The sequence below is a fragment of the Elaeis guineensis genome, chromosome 12 (assembly GCF_000442705.2).
Source record: "Elaeis guineensis isolate ETL-2024a chromosome 12, EG11, whole genome shotgun sequence".
Lineage (NCBI taxonomy): Eukaryota > Viridiplantae > Streptophyta > Magnoliopsida > Arecales > Arecaceae > Elaeis > Elaeis guineensis.
Genome location: NC_026004.2, coordinates 7,942,581 through 7,960,402, shown reverse-complemented (window position 1 = coordinate 7,960,402; position 17,822 = coordinate 7,942,581). Strand labels below are relative to the sequence as shown.

At 38.4% G+C, this 17,822-nt stretch overlaps 2 protein-coding genes across 2 annotated transcripts; both read left to right on the top strand.

Moving 5' to 3' along the window:
- Positions 1 to 7,224: 7,224 nt before the first annotated feature.
- Positions 7,225 to 17,763, top strand: LOC105055452 (uncharacterized). Its single transcript, XM_073246450.1, is given in 5 exon segments — positions 7,225 to 9,022; positions 9,025 to 14,422; positions 14,504 to 14,597; positions 16,516 to 16,579; positions 17,433 to 17,763. Coding segments are annotated over 2 exon segments (2,382 nt in total). The 5' UTR covers positions 7,225 to 7,500; the 3' UTR covers positions 9,885 to 14,422; positions 14,504 to 14,597; positions 16,516 to 16,579; positions 17,433 to 17,763.
- Positions 10,178 to 17,515, top strand: LOC105055534 (GPN-loop GTPase 3-like). The gene is made up of 8 exons (XM_073246370.1): positions 10,178 to 10,258; positions 10,369 to 10,430; positions 11,992 to 12,034; positions 12,133 to 12,195; positions 14,355 to 14,422; positions 14,504 to 14,597; positions 16,528 to 16,579; positions 17,433 to 17,515. Exons 1-8 carry the CDS (start codon positions 10,178 to 10,180, stop codon positions 17,513 to 17,515), a joined length of 546 nt encoding a protein of 181 aa, XP_073102471.1.
- Positions 17,764 to 17,822: the final 59 nt, after the last annotated feature.

The following is a 17,822-nucleotide window of genomic DNA, read 5'->3' as shown; positions in this document are numbered from 1 at the left end:
CGATCGAGGATGGTGGGTCTCCCTTGATTATTGCTGTGGAGCATGGGGCTCTACATTTTGGCTCAGACAGTCTCTTCCTGCAGGAAGATCGTCAGCTATTGTTGATGGATGTCTTCTGGGCTTTTTCTCTTACCATTGTTCTTTCAGGGTCTGTTTGCTCTCCTACCTGACGCACCAATCTGTTGCGGTCAATTTCCTATTGCGCCTAGCTCCAATAAAGAGCAATTTGCAAAAAAAGTCCACAAATTAGAATTGTGTCCGGTGAGGATCTTACGATGTCTAAGTCAGTGGGAAGAAGTGAACAGCAGATAAAATAAACAAAGTGATAGAGTGTTGGATCAAAAGTGCTTTACCCCTTGTCTGTTTCCTTACTTCCTCTTTATAGATGACTCAGATATAACCATCAAGCACATGGTCCCATTTTTTATGACATTAAAGGATAGTTACCTTGATTATTGAGCTATAATCATAGAGTTAGTGGGCAATTTATGCCCACTAACAATCATGATATGTAGTTATTATCCATGATTATAGTATCGTGATTATATATTTGACAGTCGATCGTTTAACAGTCGGTCGTTTGACAGTCGGCAGTCGATTGTTTGACAATCGATTATCTGACAGTCAATCATTATGATGCTGGTTTGGTCATGAAGATGGTCAATCGGCTATGACATGAAGATGGTCAGTCGGCCATAAAGATGGTTGTCGGTCCTGATATGAAGATGGTGAGTCGGTCATGCCACGAAGATGGTCAGTCAGCCATGATATGAAGATAGTCAATCGGCTATGAAAATGGTCAGACGGCCATGATAGAAAGATGGTCAGTCGGCCATGAAGATGTTGCTTCAGTCATGATGATTTAAGTTCAACTATGATTACTCTACTTCAGCTAGATGACTCTGGTTTGACCATAATAATTCTGTTTCGACCAAATGACTCTTATGAGAGCTGAATTCTGAAAAAAAAATTTCCTTCCAGAGCCTCCACTCTTGGGATCTCTTGACTCTTTTTATATACGTATGGAATAAAGGCTAACTTGAATATGGGAGCCAACATAGAATCAGGGAGAGCAAATTTGATTGTCCCAACACCAACCATTAATTGCTTGCCAATAACCTACTACTCCGACTCGAACAATTGCTAACCGCCTAATAAACTTTTTCTTATACAAAAGAGAAGAAAAGGGGAAATAGCGTGATCTCTGAATATTATCTTTAGTGATTATTCTCATTATCTCCTTCTCCTATTCTTCCTTTCTGACCATCACTGACTTAAGCATCAGAGGGTCTCTCATCAGAGAACCTCTCATCTCCTTCTCCAGCATATGTAGACTTTTTTTGCAGGTGTCTGGGATCCAACCTGGTGCTAACCCACCCCAGCAAGATGAAAATTTGAGCTATCACAACCTGATGAAGAGGCACAGCAACAGAGATAATACTTTTTTTTTAGGAAAGATGTGGATTCATGTTGGTTTTTTTCCTATGAGAAGGATTAATGGGAGTCTTTGATGGTGGGTTTGTTTGGGTATAGGTGAAGTCAATCGATAGAATGGTGGTGGGGTGGTGGTATCGGACGATGTATAGTTCTACATAATTATTGTCGGGCATTTGCTATAGTGCCCTTTTAATAATATTTTATTATAAAGATATTTAAGATATTATCCTACCATCACTTTTGTATATTTTATTTTTTAAAAAAATAATATTTTATTATTTTTATCCTCCTTCCTCGTCATCTGCCTCCCCACTGCCGTTCGTCTTCCCACCATCCGCCTCTCCACCACTGGCCTTCCGCTGCTCAACTCCTCACCATCAGCCTCCCCGTTGCTTGCCTCTTCCTTCCTCATCATCTGCCTCTCTACTGCTGCCCGCCTGCCTTCCCATTGCTCACCTCCCTGCCATTGGCCTCTCCGCTGCTCGCCTCCCCACCGCTGCCCGCCCCACTACTCGTCTCCTCGCCACCAGCCTCCCTACTACTTGCCTCCCAGCCACTCACCTCTCCGCCACTGCATGTCGGCCCTTTCTCCTCTGCCCACCTCTCTGATGCTTGGCCTCACTGCTGTATGCTGTCTACCTCTCTGCCTTTCGAGCCCGCCGCTGCAGCTGCCCCCTTTCCTCCTTTGTGCACCTCACTTCCACTCAGGCAAGTCACTGCAGCCACCTCTTTTTCTCATCCTCCTTTGCCCACCTCTCCTCCTTAGCTCGTCGCTCGCCTCATCACTATCGTCTCTCGCTTCTATGCCCCCTTCCTCTGCTGCTCGAGCCTACCGCCTCATTCCTTCTCATCATCCTTCATCACTCATCTACCAGAAACCACCTCCCCGACCCTTTTCTTCCTCCTTCGCCACCCAAGGCCGCTGCTTACCTCCTGGCTTATCACCACATGCCAACCCCCCGCGGGAAGGGGTGGTGCTTTATCGAGAAGGAAGGAGGAAGAAGGGATATGGGATGGGATCCACTAACTTTTTATTTCTGGATTGCACCTGAACTTTAAGTTATTTACAGCACCAACTATGCACATAGCTAGTTGCTGATAAACAATTCAATGGTATCTATCTTAAAATGGATGATTGACTAAAATAAGCCTTGGTGCACCATAGCAAAATTCTTATTGTCGTCCAAATAGTTGGACTTCCAGCAAGTTAGATTCAATCAAATTGATCATTTTCAATCAAAAGAAATAAATTAAAAAAACTGCTAAGCCATCCAGCTCTATACGAGTGCAACAATATGTAGGCTGTCGGACCGTAAATATCAATGGGAAACAATATGGATGGAATACAACGGCTAAGGTGGATAACTAAGCGCACCTAAAAGCCTCATTGAGATGGTGTTTAGTGCAGGATGATGACCCTCAAGATCAAAAATAATATGAAGAGAGATCATAAAATTATTTTGATTGCATCCTAATGATCCTATATGGAATCAAACTCACTTCTAAAATCATCATCTAACCCAATGTCTTAAATCCATCATTGAGGATAGGATCCCAAGATCATCCTATGACAATAATATTGGGTTGAGGACAAAAGTACATTTAATGATCCAACTTTCCTCAATTACTTTAAGCTTAATTAAAATATATGAAATATATCAATGATAGTTTTGGTATTACATCATCAATATTTTTAAATTTTCGTGATATACCACACAGACCTAACATGGATGCCCGAACATCTTTACTTATTGGAACATAGCATATTAAACGTGGTGATATTAGATCATGTAGGATCAGATTATCTCGAGAGGAAGAATGTTAATCATCTAAAGTCACCATAATGATCTATCTGGTTTATCAAACGTCACCTAAAGTGGGCCACCTTAACCTATGTGAAGTAGTAGGACTCATGTAAGCCATTCAATTTGTGCTTGTTAGCTCATATGACATGCATTGTGATAAATATAAATTCAGTCTGCATATGTATGATATAAAAATACATGCAAGAGAGTGTATGTTCAATTTTACATCAACAAAATGTCTCTTCGAACACACGTGTAAAAAAATACGTGGAGGTAAAATCCGGCATTGATGTTGGTTGGAGAGTATGGTTATGTATATTAGCATCTTTCTTCCAAATCACACTAATACCCTCGCGCCACTTGATAAGTAAGACCTTGTTTGGAGCTTGGTGGTTGGACGCGTGAGAGTTGTTCGCATATCCTTCCACCCCATATGCAAGGAAGAAATGGAATTTTTTTCAAAAAAATGTAATAATTACACAAAAAAATCATAAAATTTCTTGACAAAGAATAATTTCAAAAAAGACTATATATTATTTATAAAATAGCATGTTTAGTTATTGGTAAAAAGACATATAAGAAAAGCCTAGCTTGCTGATGAGAGGAGTGTTATCCAAAAAAAAAAAAAAAAGGTGATTACAAGCTTCATACCTATATATACGAACAAGCTATATATTCTATGATAAGTGCTATATGCAAGGATGTATATCATAAATAAAAGCTTGAGATCATGGTCCAATAAATATTAACTCATGACAAGTAGCAAATTAAACTATTTCATATAGCTAGTAGCAATTAAACAAAAATATATTGGTGTTGACTTAGCAATTTGTTTGTCGAGCAACCATCATGCTCAATTTGATGTTACAATTGGCCAATTTTTTTTTGAGATAATTAGCATATAACCCCTTACATTTTACTTCGATTTACAAATATCCTCATATATAAAAAATCGATCAATGTCAACCTTATATTTGATAAAATATTACAATGCAACCCACAGACCTCTCAATTGGAATCTGAGGCTCCCATCAGCGATTATATGGCATTATTTTTGCCACGTTGGTACCTTTCAATCCCACTTCAACCATGACGTGGATAATGGAGCTTACAGCATCCCCATCATCTCTTACTATCCATCCTCATTCTTCTTTCTTTCTTTCCTTCCTCTTTTCTCCTGCATCGCTCTCTTTCGTAGGAGATATAGCACCCTTCCCTCCCTCCTCTCTTCCCTCACCCCTCTCCCTCTATCCCTCCCCCATTCCCGATGCCTTCTCTCCTCCTTTGCTCCCCTCAGAGCTAGATGAGCTCAAAAAGTTGAAGCACAAGAAGTTCAAAAAGTTGAAATCCATGGCCTTCGAGCTCGACCTGAACGACTCCATAGAAGAGGAGAATAAGAGCAAGAAAAAAAAAGAAGCACAAGAACCTTGAATCTGAAGATGGAAAGATTGACAATAGCGACAACGAAGGCTCGGAGAAGAAGATTAGCAAGAAAAAGAGAAAAGCTTCTGATGAGTACAGGAACGACACCATCTTCGATGTGGTGGCGAGGGCGAACGGTTTTGCTTTGAAGAAGCTGAAACTAAGGAAGCATGATGAGGATGAGGAGGTGATCGCAAGTAGAGAGGATGAGGATGCTGCGAATCCGAATGCAATGTCCAAATTTAGGATATCGAAGGTCCTAAGAGAGAAGTTGAAGTCCAAGGGAATTGAGTCGCTGTTTCCTATTCAAGCGATGACATACGATTCCATACTTGATGGGTCTGATTTGGTCGACCGAGTACAGACTGGTCAAGATAAAACCTTGGCCTTTGTGCTTTCAATTTTAGAGTCTTTGACAAATGGATAGTATAAAGAAGCTAGAAAAACTGGTTGTGGAAGGCCTCTGAGTGTATTGGTGCTTCTGCCAACTAGAGAGCTTGTGAATCAGGTATATGCAGGCTTTCAAGCTTATAGTAGCATGGTGGGGTTGTCTTCATGCTGTTTATATGGAGGATCTCCTTATCATGCTCAAGAGATTGCTCTGAAAATGAGGGATTGATATAGTTGTTGGAATACCTGGGTGGATAAAGGATCATATAGAGAGAGGAACTCTTGATCTAAAATTTTTGAAATTTCGCATCCTTGATGAAGCGGATGAAATGTTGAATAAGGGTTTTGTTGATGATGTTGAACTAATTCTTGGTAAGGTTGAGGATGTGAGTAAAGTCAAAACACTTCTCTTTAGTGCTATCGTGCCTACTTGGGTGAAGGAGATCTCTGCAAGGTTTCTAAAACCTGATAAAAAATTATTGATCTGGTTGGCAATTGGAAAAAAAAAGCAAAAAATAGAGATATTGATCTGAGAAATCGGACCAGGAGAGTCTCTCAACCTGCTGCTCTACTGCCTCCTCCTCGACAACCCACCATTCACCATCGCCCCGATTCCTCTTCTCGCCTCCCGATTTCGCTCCAACTTCTTTCTATCTCTTTCATCCAATAGGTTCACCTCTCTCTACTTTTTCTTATCTTTCAACCCTTCGCTCATCCACCAGTAGCAGGGGAGCACCGTCGGAATGGCATCAAACATGAGAACTATGTGCCAGATGAAATCGACCAGGGGGATGATGGAGGCTATGGCATCGACAGCATAGGAGGGGGTAGGAAAGCAGTACTTGAAGGTGGCGAAGATGATAATGGCGATCGTGCCATCGATGAGAATGCTGATGCCCTGCATGGCAAAGACAGCGGTGATGAAGGCCCTGCAGGTCTTCTTGCTGGCATACTTAGAGAGTTTGCAAGAGAAAAAAGGGGATGAGAAGGAGAGTGAGGGAGATCAGATTAGGGATGGGGAGCGGATCATTAGTGACGGAAAGTTTGGCACCTATTAAGGTTTAGATCCACGTCAGCTCCCTCATCGTCATTCGATTGCCATCTCGGATCAGAATTTTAATTGTATTGCAGCATAGGCGTCGGCGGCGAGCACGAACCCCACTTAAGAGGTCTGTAGGTCGTATTGCAATATTTTATCAAATATAAGGTTGACATTGATCGATTTTTTTGTAGGGGGTATTTGCAAATCTATATAAAATATAGGGGGTTATATGCTAATTATCTTTTTTTTTTTGAGATAGTGTGGGAGAAGTGAGTTACTTCTTGTCAGATACATTTTTGATAGCATATAAATATACATGCTTATGTGAATGGATACACTACAAAGTTGCAATTAAGTTACAACCTTACGATATATAATGCATGATTTTTTTAATTTTTAACTATTTTTAAATATAATATTATAATATAATAAGTTATAATATATAAAAATTTTAACAATCAATTTTTCTTTACATCGTAAATAATAAACTTTGTTGATATCAAGTATATTAATATTGATGCCATTAATATCAACATCTATACATGGCGAGGATACTTCATATATCGTAGGTCTGTACAGTTGATAGAGTAAATATGAGAATTAATTTTAATATTTTATAAAAAAAAAATATTCTGGACCTGATCTAAATAAAGATGAAAATGATATAGATATTATCCATTCGGATCTATTTTCATATCTACATTAATCCGGATATAGATAAAAATTTAAAAATTTAACTAATATAAATATTTGTATCCATATTCATTAAAAAAAAATGGATATGAATATAGATAGACAACTATCCAATCCATATCCGAATATTCAAATTTACATATTATTCTATATAATTTTATATAATATTTATTAATTTTTTTTAAAAAAATATACAACTATATAAACATATTATTAACTTAATTTATTATTTATTTAATAATATTTTTTAATTTTATAATTATAAAATTTAATTATTTAAATTATATTTATAATTATATATTTTTTAATATCTAAATTATATCCCTATTATTTAATATATATATATATATATATATATATATATATATATATATATATATATATATATATATATATTATTATTTATTTTTTGTTTCTCCTCTCACGGGGGCAGAACCGCAAGCAACACTTGCAAGAAAAACGCTGTCTTCGATCAAAATAAGTAGCCAAGTGCTCTGGCAGTTTGTTTCGGTATATGAACCAGGCTATCCTGGATAAGGCCTTGCCGGATACCAACGGTCAGCTCACTGTACGTAAACGAAACCAAACCCGCCTCTTGGAGACTTATCTGACCGGAGTTGTGTGATCTCTTCAGTTCAAATAGAGAGGACAAAATCACAAACACCTGGTAGATCTGCGTAATTTTTTCTTTCGGTTGAAAGAGATACAGGGATGCGGAGGACTTCTTCGTTGCTCGCCTCCTTCCCCCTCTCTTCTTCAGCGAGAGATGCCGCTGCCTTTCGAACTGAGCTCCGTGTCATCATTCCACCATCTCCTAAAAGGAATGCTGCATCATCTTCTCGTGAAACCACCCCCAATAAGAACACCCGGGGTGGAAACCCGGAGTTGCAAAGCCTGGTGATCGAACGATGTCGATTGGAGGCTCTTACAATCGAAGATGCGATCGATTTGTTTGACACTGCAGCGAGTGCGAGCCCGAAACCCTCCATCTATGCCATCAACGTCCTCCTCAACGCCATCCGTCGAATGAAGCATTACCCAACTGTTCTCTCTCTATATAACAAACTAAATCAATTGCAAGGAATCCCGCCCAACATCCACACATATGGAGTCCTTATCAACTGCTGCTGTCGCATGAATTGGGTGGATTTGGGCTTCGGCGTCTTTGGGGACCTCCTGAAACGTGGCCATGTCCCCAACGCCATAATCTTCAACTCTCTTGTCGATGGTCTCTGCTCCGAGAAGAGGGTAAGCGAAGCAGCCATGGTGTTCGATAGAATGTCTCTGATGGGATGTCAACCAGATGTGTTCGCATACAATGCTCTGATCAAGGGGCTGTGCAGCACTGGTAGCATGGGCTTGGCACTGGAGCTGCATCAGAAGATGGCCGCCTTGGATGGTTGTTGCAAACCTGATGTGGTTACATATAGCACAATTATCTATAACCTTTGCAAAGAGGGAGCTGTAAGCAAGGCTCTTAAACTGATCGATGAAATGACTCATGCTGGTGTTGCCCCGGATGTTCGCACTTACACCAGCATTATTCATGGGCATTCCACTTTAGGCCACTGGAAAGAGGCTGTCACTATTTTCAAGGAAATGGTCAATCGAGGCCTTTCACCGGATGTGGTGACGTTCAACATACTGATGGTTCAACTTTGCAAGCATAAAAAGACTGCAGAAGCTCATAAACTACTTGATTTGATGAATGAAAGAGGTGAAAAACCTGATGTAATCTCATATACTACATTGGTGCATGGATATTGTCAGGAGAGCTGTCTCATAGATGCAAGGAAAGTCTTTGATTCCATGTCAGATAAAGGTCTTTCTCCTAATTGTCATACATACTCTGCCTTGATCAATGGACTCGTCAAGAATCAAAAAATGGATGATGCTATGGAGCTATTCAAGAAAATGCAACGACAAGGTTTGAAGCCTAGTGTTGTTACCTATAATACTTTACTAGATGGACTATGCCACCTTGGAAGAGTGGAGGATGTTGGAAGCCTCCTTGATGAGATGGTTGCACAAGGGATCCACCCAAATGTAATCACTTACAACTCTATGATATGTGGTTTTGGTAGATTGGGGAAGTGGAAAGAGGCTTTTCAGTTTCTAAATGAAATGATAGAGCGAGGAATCCGTCCTGACATCGTGACACTATCTTCATTGATCAATTTCATATGTAAAGAAGGAAAGGTTCAAGAGGCGCATGGATTATTGGAAAAGATGATTAGGGGGGTATGGAGCCTAATGTTGTTACTTATAATACACTAATGGATGGTTACTGTATGGTAGGGCAAATGAATGATGCAGTGAGAGTTTATGATTCGATGGTTTCAAAAGGCCATAAGCCCAATGCTGCAACATACAATATATTAATTGATGGATATTGCAAAAGGTGGAGGATTGATGAGGCTCTGAGTCTCTTTAATGCAATGCCTCGTAATGGAGTGCAGTGTACAACAATTGTATACAACACCATGATAGCTAGATTGTACCGTGTTAGTAGGGTTGCTGATGCTGAAAAATTCTTTGACGAGATGCTTGCTGCTAGGGTATGCCCAGACCTTTACACATACAACATAATCTTGGATGGGCTTTGCAAAAACCAGTGTATTGATAAAGCTATGAAGCTATTTCAGGATGCATTATCATCTGATGTTAATCTCAACATTATCTGTTTCACCACCCTAATTGATGGTTTGTTTAAAGCTGGTAAAATCAATGAAGCCAAAAATCTCTTCAATGCTATCCCTACCACCAAAGATTTGAAGCCAACTATTGTCACATACACAATAATGGTGAAAGGACTAATAAAGGAAGGGTTGTTTGATGAGGTTGATTATTTGCTCTTGGACATGGAGAAATCTGATTGTCCTGCAAATTCTGTCATGTTCAATGTCATGGTTCGTTGTTTGCTGGAGAAAAATGAGATAGCAAAAGCAATGGAAATTATTAGAAAAATGAAGGAGAAAAGCTTTTCTTTTGAGGCATCAACTACTTCTCAGGTATTCGAGGCATTGTCAAAGAATGGACAGTATCATGATTATCTGAAGTTGCTTCCAGATTTTTCCGAGCACCATGCAAAGTGATGAAGTCATCATGAATCATTAATATGAGTTTGCTAATAATTGTACAACAAATGGATATTTCAACTGAGTTGCCTTTTTTGTGAGATCTGATTCTATCATGAGTGCCGACAGACGACTAAATAATATTTAGCCTTGAATGCCAGATCCAGCTTTTTTAGGAACTATGGTTCTGGAAATAGGTTTTGTATGTCGGTGGACCTACTCCAGTGTTGTTGTCAGGGAACTGGAAACATCATGGTTATGGGAAGAGTTGTGCCGAACGACTGTATTCTGCCTTAGACAATGGCATTGCGATGGCCACCATTGAGGGGGAAGCCAGGCATCTGAATTTGATCGTGGTTGCTTTGGAGCAGATGAAGAGACAAGTTCCACATGTTCTTTGAAGAAAATGGTAGAATTGTGGTGAATCTGAAGGGTGAAATGCAGAAGTCGATATCACTGAACTTACTGGAACGATTGTGCTGATATTTGGCATGGATTGCAGCTCGCATTTGCATCCAGTGTGACAAGCAATGAGGATCCAAATTCATGCAGACATTCCAGATTGTGAGTTTGGTATCACAAGCACCTTCTGTTGTAGTGATGACATAGGCCACTGGTTGTGATCAATTGAGGTTTGGCCTTATTTATACTTATTATCTTGGTTCAATTTCAGCTGTTGATGATTGTTCAGACTACTCCTGTTTGTGCTTTTTTTGTTCATCTCCTTTACCATGGTGTAATACTGTTTATTTTCTTTGCTATACTGTGGTGTAGTATTGTTTACTTCCTTTACTGAAAACTACAAATTATGGTTTCAACTTGTCTTTCACTGCCACTTACTACTCTATATGCTAAAATGTGATGACAACCTTAGCATTTTATTGACAGTCATATTTTTGCTGCTGTGTTCACGAACTTTCCAAGTTTGTTTACTAGTTGAATTGAAACCTTATATAAAAAGATAATGCTGCTAAATATTTCCTGATTGAATAGTTTCGATGTTATCTGGAGCAAAAGTTATCAATATAGCATTATATCTTAGCCTATTATAAATGGCTTTATATAGGAAAGATTGTTCAATGAGGCTAATATTTTACTATTGCACTGCGGATTGTCTTGTACATACTTATTCGTAGGTTGCCAGAAAAAATGAGATAAGGCCACATATATTCTTCACAAAAAAAAGGAGCAAAGATTTTCTCTCAAAGCATTATTGCTTTTCAAATGTTAATTTTATTCTTGAAAGATGGATATGATACCATATTAAATAGATCTTCTTTTTGAGGTCTTATTGAGTAACAATATGTTCATTTATTCATTGCTGGAATTTCGCCTACCAGTTTTGCTGATTGTTCACTTTCATTGTGTTGAAAGAGGTTATAGATGTTTGCCAGGGAACAATTTGAAGATGCCATGAAATCTTCTGCAGTGACTATCTGTCAAATGAAAGTCTTTCAAAACCAGCTACCTTGTTAAACTTCACCTTATTGGACACATTATTCGGATTGCCAAGGAGGAGGAAGTCCTGATCTAGAGGAGGTCATGGCTGTTATTGTCAACTTGCAATTATGATGGGATCTTCATCTACTTTGAAGGCGTGCATGCAAAGAGGCAGTGGAGTGTTATTAAACTTATCACAAAGTAAAAGCAAAAGCTTTGTCAAAGAATTGCTGCTCACAATTGTATCCAGCACAACTAATTAATGGCAATTGTGATCCAGATTCACTGCATATACATTGGATGGGCTGTCTGCAGTTTATTTAATCCAGTTACAAAAGAGTCATATAGCAATCAATTTCTGTATGTTTATCCATCAAAGTATCCACTGCTAGTGTTTTCAAAAAGAAGCAATGCCACTGTGACAAAGCTGTTACAGATTAACTTTTCTGAAAGGATTTTTTTTTTAATTAAAAAAAAGAAGAATAAAGAAAGGCTTATCCTGACCATTCTATCCTTATTCCCACCCAACCCTTCAAAAATGACTCCAACTAAAATCGAACCCTTGACCTTTTGCCCTAGTGGCAATAGTTGATGCCAATCGGGGGCCCTGGAGGTGGGGGGGAGGGGGTGTACTTGTCTAACACATCATAATCTGCAAATATTATATTGCATAACTTTTTGACAGATCATATGCAAATCTTAAGGGTTTCTGTTATGGCTCCTATATTGTAATCAAACTACTATGTTATATACTGTTGGTAATTAATTGGACTATTGCCTCATATTGAAAATGCTCTTCATATCTTCTGTTTAATTTTGGTGGCAGCAAGGTTCTGTCAAAGCTTGTAGCCAGAAATTTCCCTCTGGTGAAATTGTGGATATCATTGTTGTACGCAACCTACAGTTATAGTATCTTCTGAATTATTTTAACAATTGAGATTCAAACTTCTTTGTACATATTTATTACTCGTGCATGGAAGGGGAATAGATGATTATAACATGATGTGCCCCACATGGTAAGTTTCACATAAAACAGCCTTGCTACCATCGAATTCCAATATATTCATAGTATGATTTTAAAAATAGCTTGTAGGAGCACCTTATAATACTAAAATTGAAGAGATCCAATTCATAGTTCTGTTCTCAAGAGAGGAATTATTGTTGGTAATATTGCAAGAAACCTTGGTTTAACTTTTTTTTTTTGAGAATTCTTCTCAATAATGGGTATGATAATTTCTTTTACTTACAGGATAATATGAATTGATCCCTATATTAAATGAAAGCAGTTCATCTTTGCTAGGTTGTCTTTGAGGTGCCTAGATCTGGGTGATTGCAAAATCCTCCTCATCATTTATCTCCTATGATGGACTGGTACTCTTTCAGAATGAAATCAGTCCCGCTGTGGAGCATCAAACTTTGGTTTTTATATGTATCTTATTCCTTCTATGCTGATCCTAAACTATTTATCTGTATTTGGCTGGGGTTTGTCTAGGTTAATGATTTCAGATGGTGCTGAAGTCTTTTGATTAAAAGTATTATCTATTTACTTTCTGACTTTTTAATGCTTTAATCCTTGCATCTGGAGGAAACAAAATGACAGGGCTGATAGAGCTGAACTGCCAAAATATGTTATGGTGCATACAGATTAAGAATTGATTCGCATGGTCATGACAGATCTTGAAAAGTAGCTAAAATTTGACGGGGCATAGGTTGTTAAAACATAAATTAATGTAAAACCATGGATTCTTGCCATTGAATTGCCCATCTGATATTTTAGGTGCTTAGGCTGTTATAAATAATGTTTGACAATGTCAATTCTCAATTTAGATGAGTATTCATATATTTTCTTTTGATAGCATATGAACATAACTTTACAATGCTTAAAATTTCCTAAGAAGCTAAAGAGAAATCAGAAATGTTTTAGTTATTTTGACGTTCTAACCCATCCTTTTGTTTTGCTGCTTTTGTTAATATTGAAACCTGGAAGCGCCCCCTTGTTTATGTTCTCTGTGTTCTCATATGCATTGAACTTTGGTCACAAAGTGAGGGTGGTGTAGATAAAAATATAGATAAGGGCTTGTATTCTTCTACTCCTTTAATCCACCTCTAAGACTGAAATTTAAGCCAAATACATCTGAGGCTTCTTGGCTTACTAAAGATGACCTAGTTAAAAGGACAGCAAACTTTGCATATAATCTTTCATTTGTACTGAAAATTGAAAACTCCTGGTTTATTCACCAGCCAAATACTAGGACAAAAATAAATTTTACAAAATAATTCTATAGACCAGATTTAATTTCATGACATGTTCGTGCACAATCACACAATTAGTTGATTCCTGTTTGTTGGTAATGGATGTTACTTTAAGCGCATCCTGCTCTTATCCTTACAAATCATGAGAACTATGCTCTCATCCTGCTATATCCTGTCTTTCCTTACTTGTACAAAGATTACAAGCACCTGGTTAACAAGCCATGATAATGGGATGGCCTCAGGGTTATTTAGCTCAACAAAAAAATGACATGGCAAATTAAATTTGGTTTATCACTCCTAATAAATTATTTTTTCTTCAGCATTCTACCTTTAGATTCAAGAGCCACTACTTTGTTGCTGGCATCACCAATGATACATTGCAAAACTTTACGCTATTGGATTGGTGAGCATAGTTATTTAAGGTGTTAAGTGGAATATGTTACAGGTGAATTTTTACACAAAAAACCAACCACACACTCTTCTACTTTCAAACTAGCTTGATATGTCTATCAAGGTGTTTCACACAATACTATCGGCAAATAAAGCTATCTAGTATCTAATGGCATGGGCCTAGATCGCAGAACTTTGTGGACCATCTACAATGTAAAAATTTCAACATCTGTGCTGTATACTTGCTTGATTCACAGGTTTATGTTAAGTAATTTTGTGCATACGTTTCTTTCTCAGAACCCTTGAATATTACTGAATACTTGGACTTCTCCATATTTGCAGTTCATGACTGACGTGATCGAGTATATAAGTGGTTGAATGGCATCTCTTTCTGCAATGGTTCAGCTTGAACCACCCCATGTCAACATTCTTTCAAACATGGACCTAGTAACAAAAAAGAAGGATCTTCAGGAGTGAGTTCCATCTCCATGTTCTTTTGTCTTATTTCTATGACTGTTTGTTGCCCCTCTTACTTTTATTGTTTTGCTTTTTAGTTACCTCAATCCAAAGCAATGGGTTTCACTGTCAGAGTTGAATCAGCATATGGCACCATCATTTGCAAAGCTGAATAAAGCTTTGACAGAATTGGTATGCTCAAGAACAGGAACTGAAAGAATTTATATAAGAATTTGCCTATATTTTCTTCTCATTGGGGTTATTCTTTATTTTCTTCTTATGCCATGAAGTATCTCAAATTTTTAATAGAATAGATTCTCAAGTAATTGTAAAATTTAGATCTGTAATTTATAATTATCTGCAAATATCATATTGCACAACTTTCGACAAATCATATGCAAAGCTTTGGGTTTCTTTCATGGCTCCTTTATTGCAATCAAATTACCATATTATATACCAAGATATGCTGAACTACTACCGTCGGCCGTATCGGTCGGCCGGCGGTATGGTTTCGTATCGTACCGAACCGATGAAGGCAACCCGAACCGGAAGAAGAAAAAGAGAGAAAGAGAGAGAAATAGAGAGAGAGGAGGAAGAAAGAAAAAGATGGAGGGGAAGGAGCCGGACGGCCTCCAACTGGCCGTCGGAGGGCGCAGTCCGCGTGCGCGGCGCCGCGAGCATGAAACAGGGGCGTCGCCCCTGTTTCGTGATTTTTTAAAAAAGATAGTTTTAAGTGAAGCCGGCAAATAGTTTGCCAGCTTCATGATTTTTGTTTTTAAAAAAAAAAATTCATTAAGTCGGCAACGCAGTTGCCGACTTTATGAGTTTAAAATCAAAAAAAAAAAATCAAAACAGACCGTCTGTTTCGAAAAAGAAAAAGGGGGCGGAGCCGCGGAGGGGCTCCGCCCTCAGACCATCGGCATCGGCTCGCCGGCCACTGGGGGCCTTGCGACGGAGTCGGCTCCGCCCGCACCACCACCCTCAGGCCGTCGGCATCGGCTCGCCGGCCACTGGGGGCCTTGCGACGGAGGCGCCGTCCATCCGGTAGGTCCTTCCTCCCCCCCTGAGTGCTCTCTCTCTCTCTCTTTCTCACTCTCTTGAAAGCCCTATCGGGCGATACGGGGCTCGAAAGCTCTCCGGCGGCCGCAGCCATTCCACCGCCGGCCTCCGGCGGCTCCCACGTCCATCCCTCTCCTCCTCTCTCTTTCTCTTTCTCACTTTTCCTCTTTTTACCTTCCGTACCGCCGGTGTACCGAATTTACCGACCGAATCATGCCGGTTCCCTGCTGGTCCGATACGATACGGAGTGTACCGGCCGGTTCGGCACGGTATGGCAAACGCTGTTAATATATACTGTAGGCAATTAATCGGACTGCTGCCTCAAGTTGAAAATTTATTCATTTCATCTGTTTAATTTTGGTGGTGACAAGGTTCTGTCAAAGCTTGTAGCCAGAAATTTCCCTCCTCTAAAATTATGGATATAGTTGTTATATGCAACCTGCAGTTATAGTATCTTCTGAATAATTTAAACAATTGATATTCAAACTTCTTCAGACATATTTATTATTCATGGATGGAAAGGGAACATATGACTATACCATGACGTGCTCTACACAGTTCCTCATCGAGCAGCCTTTCTACCATTGAATTTCGATATATTCATAGTATGATTCTGAAAATAGCCAATGGGATAAGAATCTATGGATTTCAACCCAGTTGAAGGTAAGAGAATTTTATGGAGCTTACCATAAGAGCACCTCATAGTGCCAATATTGAAGAGAAATCCCCATCATCGTTTTGTCCTCAGTCAAGGAACTGTTGTTGGTAATATTGCAAGAAACCTTGTTATATCTTGTTTTTAGAATTCTTCTCTGGAATGGGTACATTAATATTGCAAGAACTGGCCTCTTTATTAAATGAAAGCTGTTCATCTTTGCTAGGGTGTCTATGAGTTGCTGTATTCTAGGTGATCGCAAAATCATCCTCGTCATTTATTTCATATGACTGACTGCTACTCTTTCAGAATGGAAGCAGTCCAGCCTGTAGTATAAACTGTGCTCTTTATATTTTTTTCAATGCTGATTATATACGATTTATGTTTTTTTGTCAGGGTTTTGTGTAGGTTGATGACTTCAGTATGGTGAATTTTGTGCCCCTTGACTTGAGAAAAAAGGGTAGGTATACCCTTGTTGCTCATGAAATCTTTGGATTTGTGGCTCAAAAGATTAAGATTAGTGTGTATGTACACTGCTGATTTTTAATGCTTCAAATCCTTGCATGTAGAGAAAACAAAATAACAGTGCCTATAAAGCTTAAGGTTCAAATATGTTATGGTGCATTTAGATTGAGAATTGGTTCACTGATCATGCAAACCTTGAAAAAGTAACCAAAATTTGATAGAGTATAGGTAGATTAAACATACATTAATGTAAAATCATAGGCTCCTTGCAATGGAATTGCCCATTCAATTTGTTAGGTGCCTAGGCTGTTATAAATAATGGTTAATAATGTCTGTTGTCAATTTAGACTATTATTCATATATTTCCTACATGAATTTTTTACAATGCTAAAAATTTCCTAAGAAGCTAAAGAAAAATGTGTTAGTTATTATTTATATTAAATTATGATAATTAGCTTATTTTCTTTAGCTTCATAGCAGTAATTTCAGTTAATTTTGTTATTAATGTACAATATAATGTATATTTTCTATTTGATCTGAACAGGTATAAGAAATGATCTTTTTAATGTGATCGTGTATAATTTGCACGAGTATACTCATTGTCAATATATTATTGCAATGATGTTACTTTTCATCCAGCTAATTAAAATATCAAATGACTCTGTATAAATTTAACTGAAATATTATTCGACTCTGTGCAAAATTTGGTATTGAATCTGTCTCCAAGCAGATAAATTTTCGGATCGGGTGGATTGCTGTTGTCATTATTAATATAGTAAATTTTTATAGTTTCACAATTTTTAATAGAAAAAATGTTCCACTTATTCCACTTTTCTTAACTCGTTCAGCATACAATGTATTGTCATACATCGGCAACTACATCCTGTGTGGTGAAGATGCTGATGTGAAGCTAATGTTGAGCTCAGCATGAGGGAGAGGCCGAAGAAGAACACACATAAGATAAAACAAATGCTTGTGGTTGTTTCTTCAGGCAATAATTTGGGAGTGGGGAAGCAGCTTGTTTTGGATTGCTGACCTCCCAGCTTGTTTGGAATTAGCTTTTACCATCAAACAAAATGTGTATAGTCATATAGTAGTCAAAATGGACAGTTTCCTGTGTCTGATGTTGTCCATACGATGCTACTTGTATGGTGAATAAATTGGTCCGGTTCTCCTTTATGATGCGCCTCTACCTTGCAAATTTTCTATGGCACTTGTGTGGTTCTTTTTCCAGATAA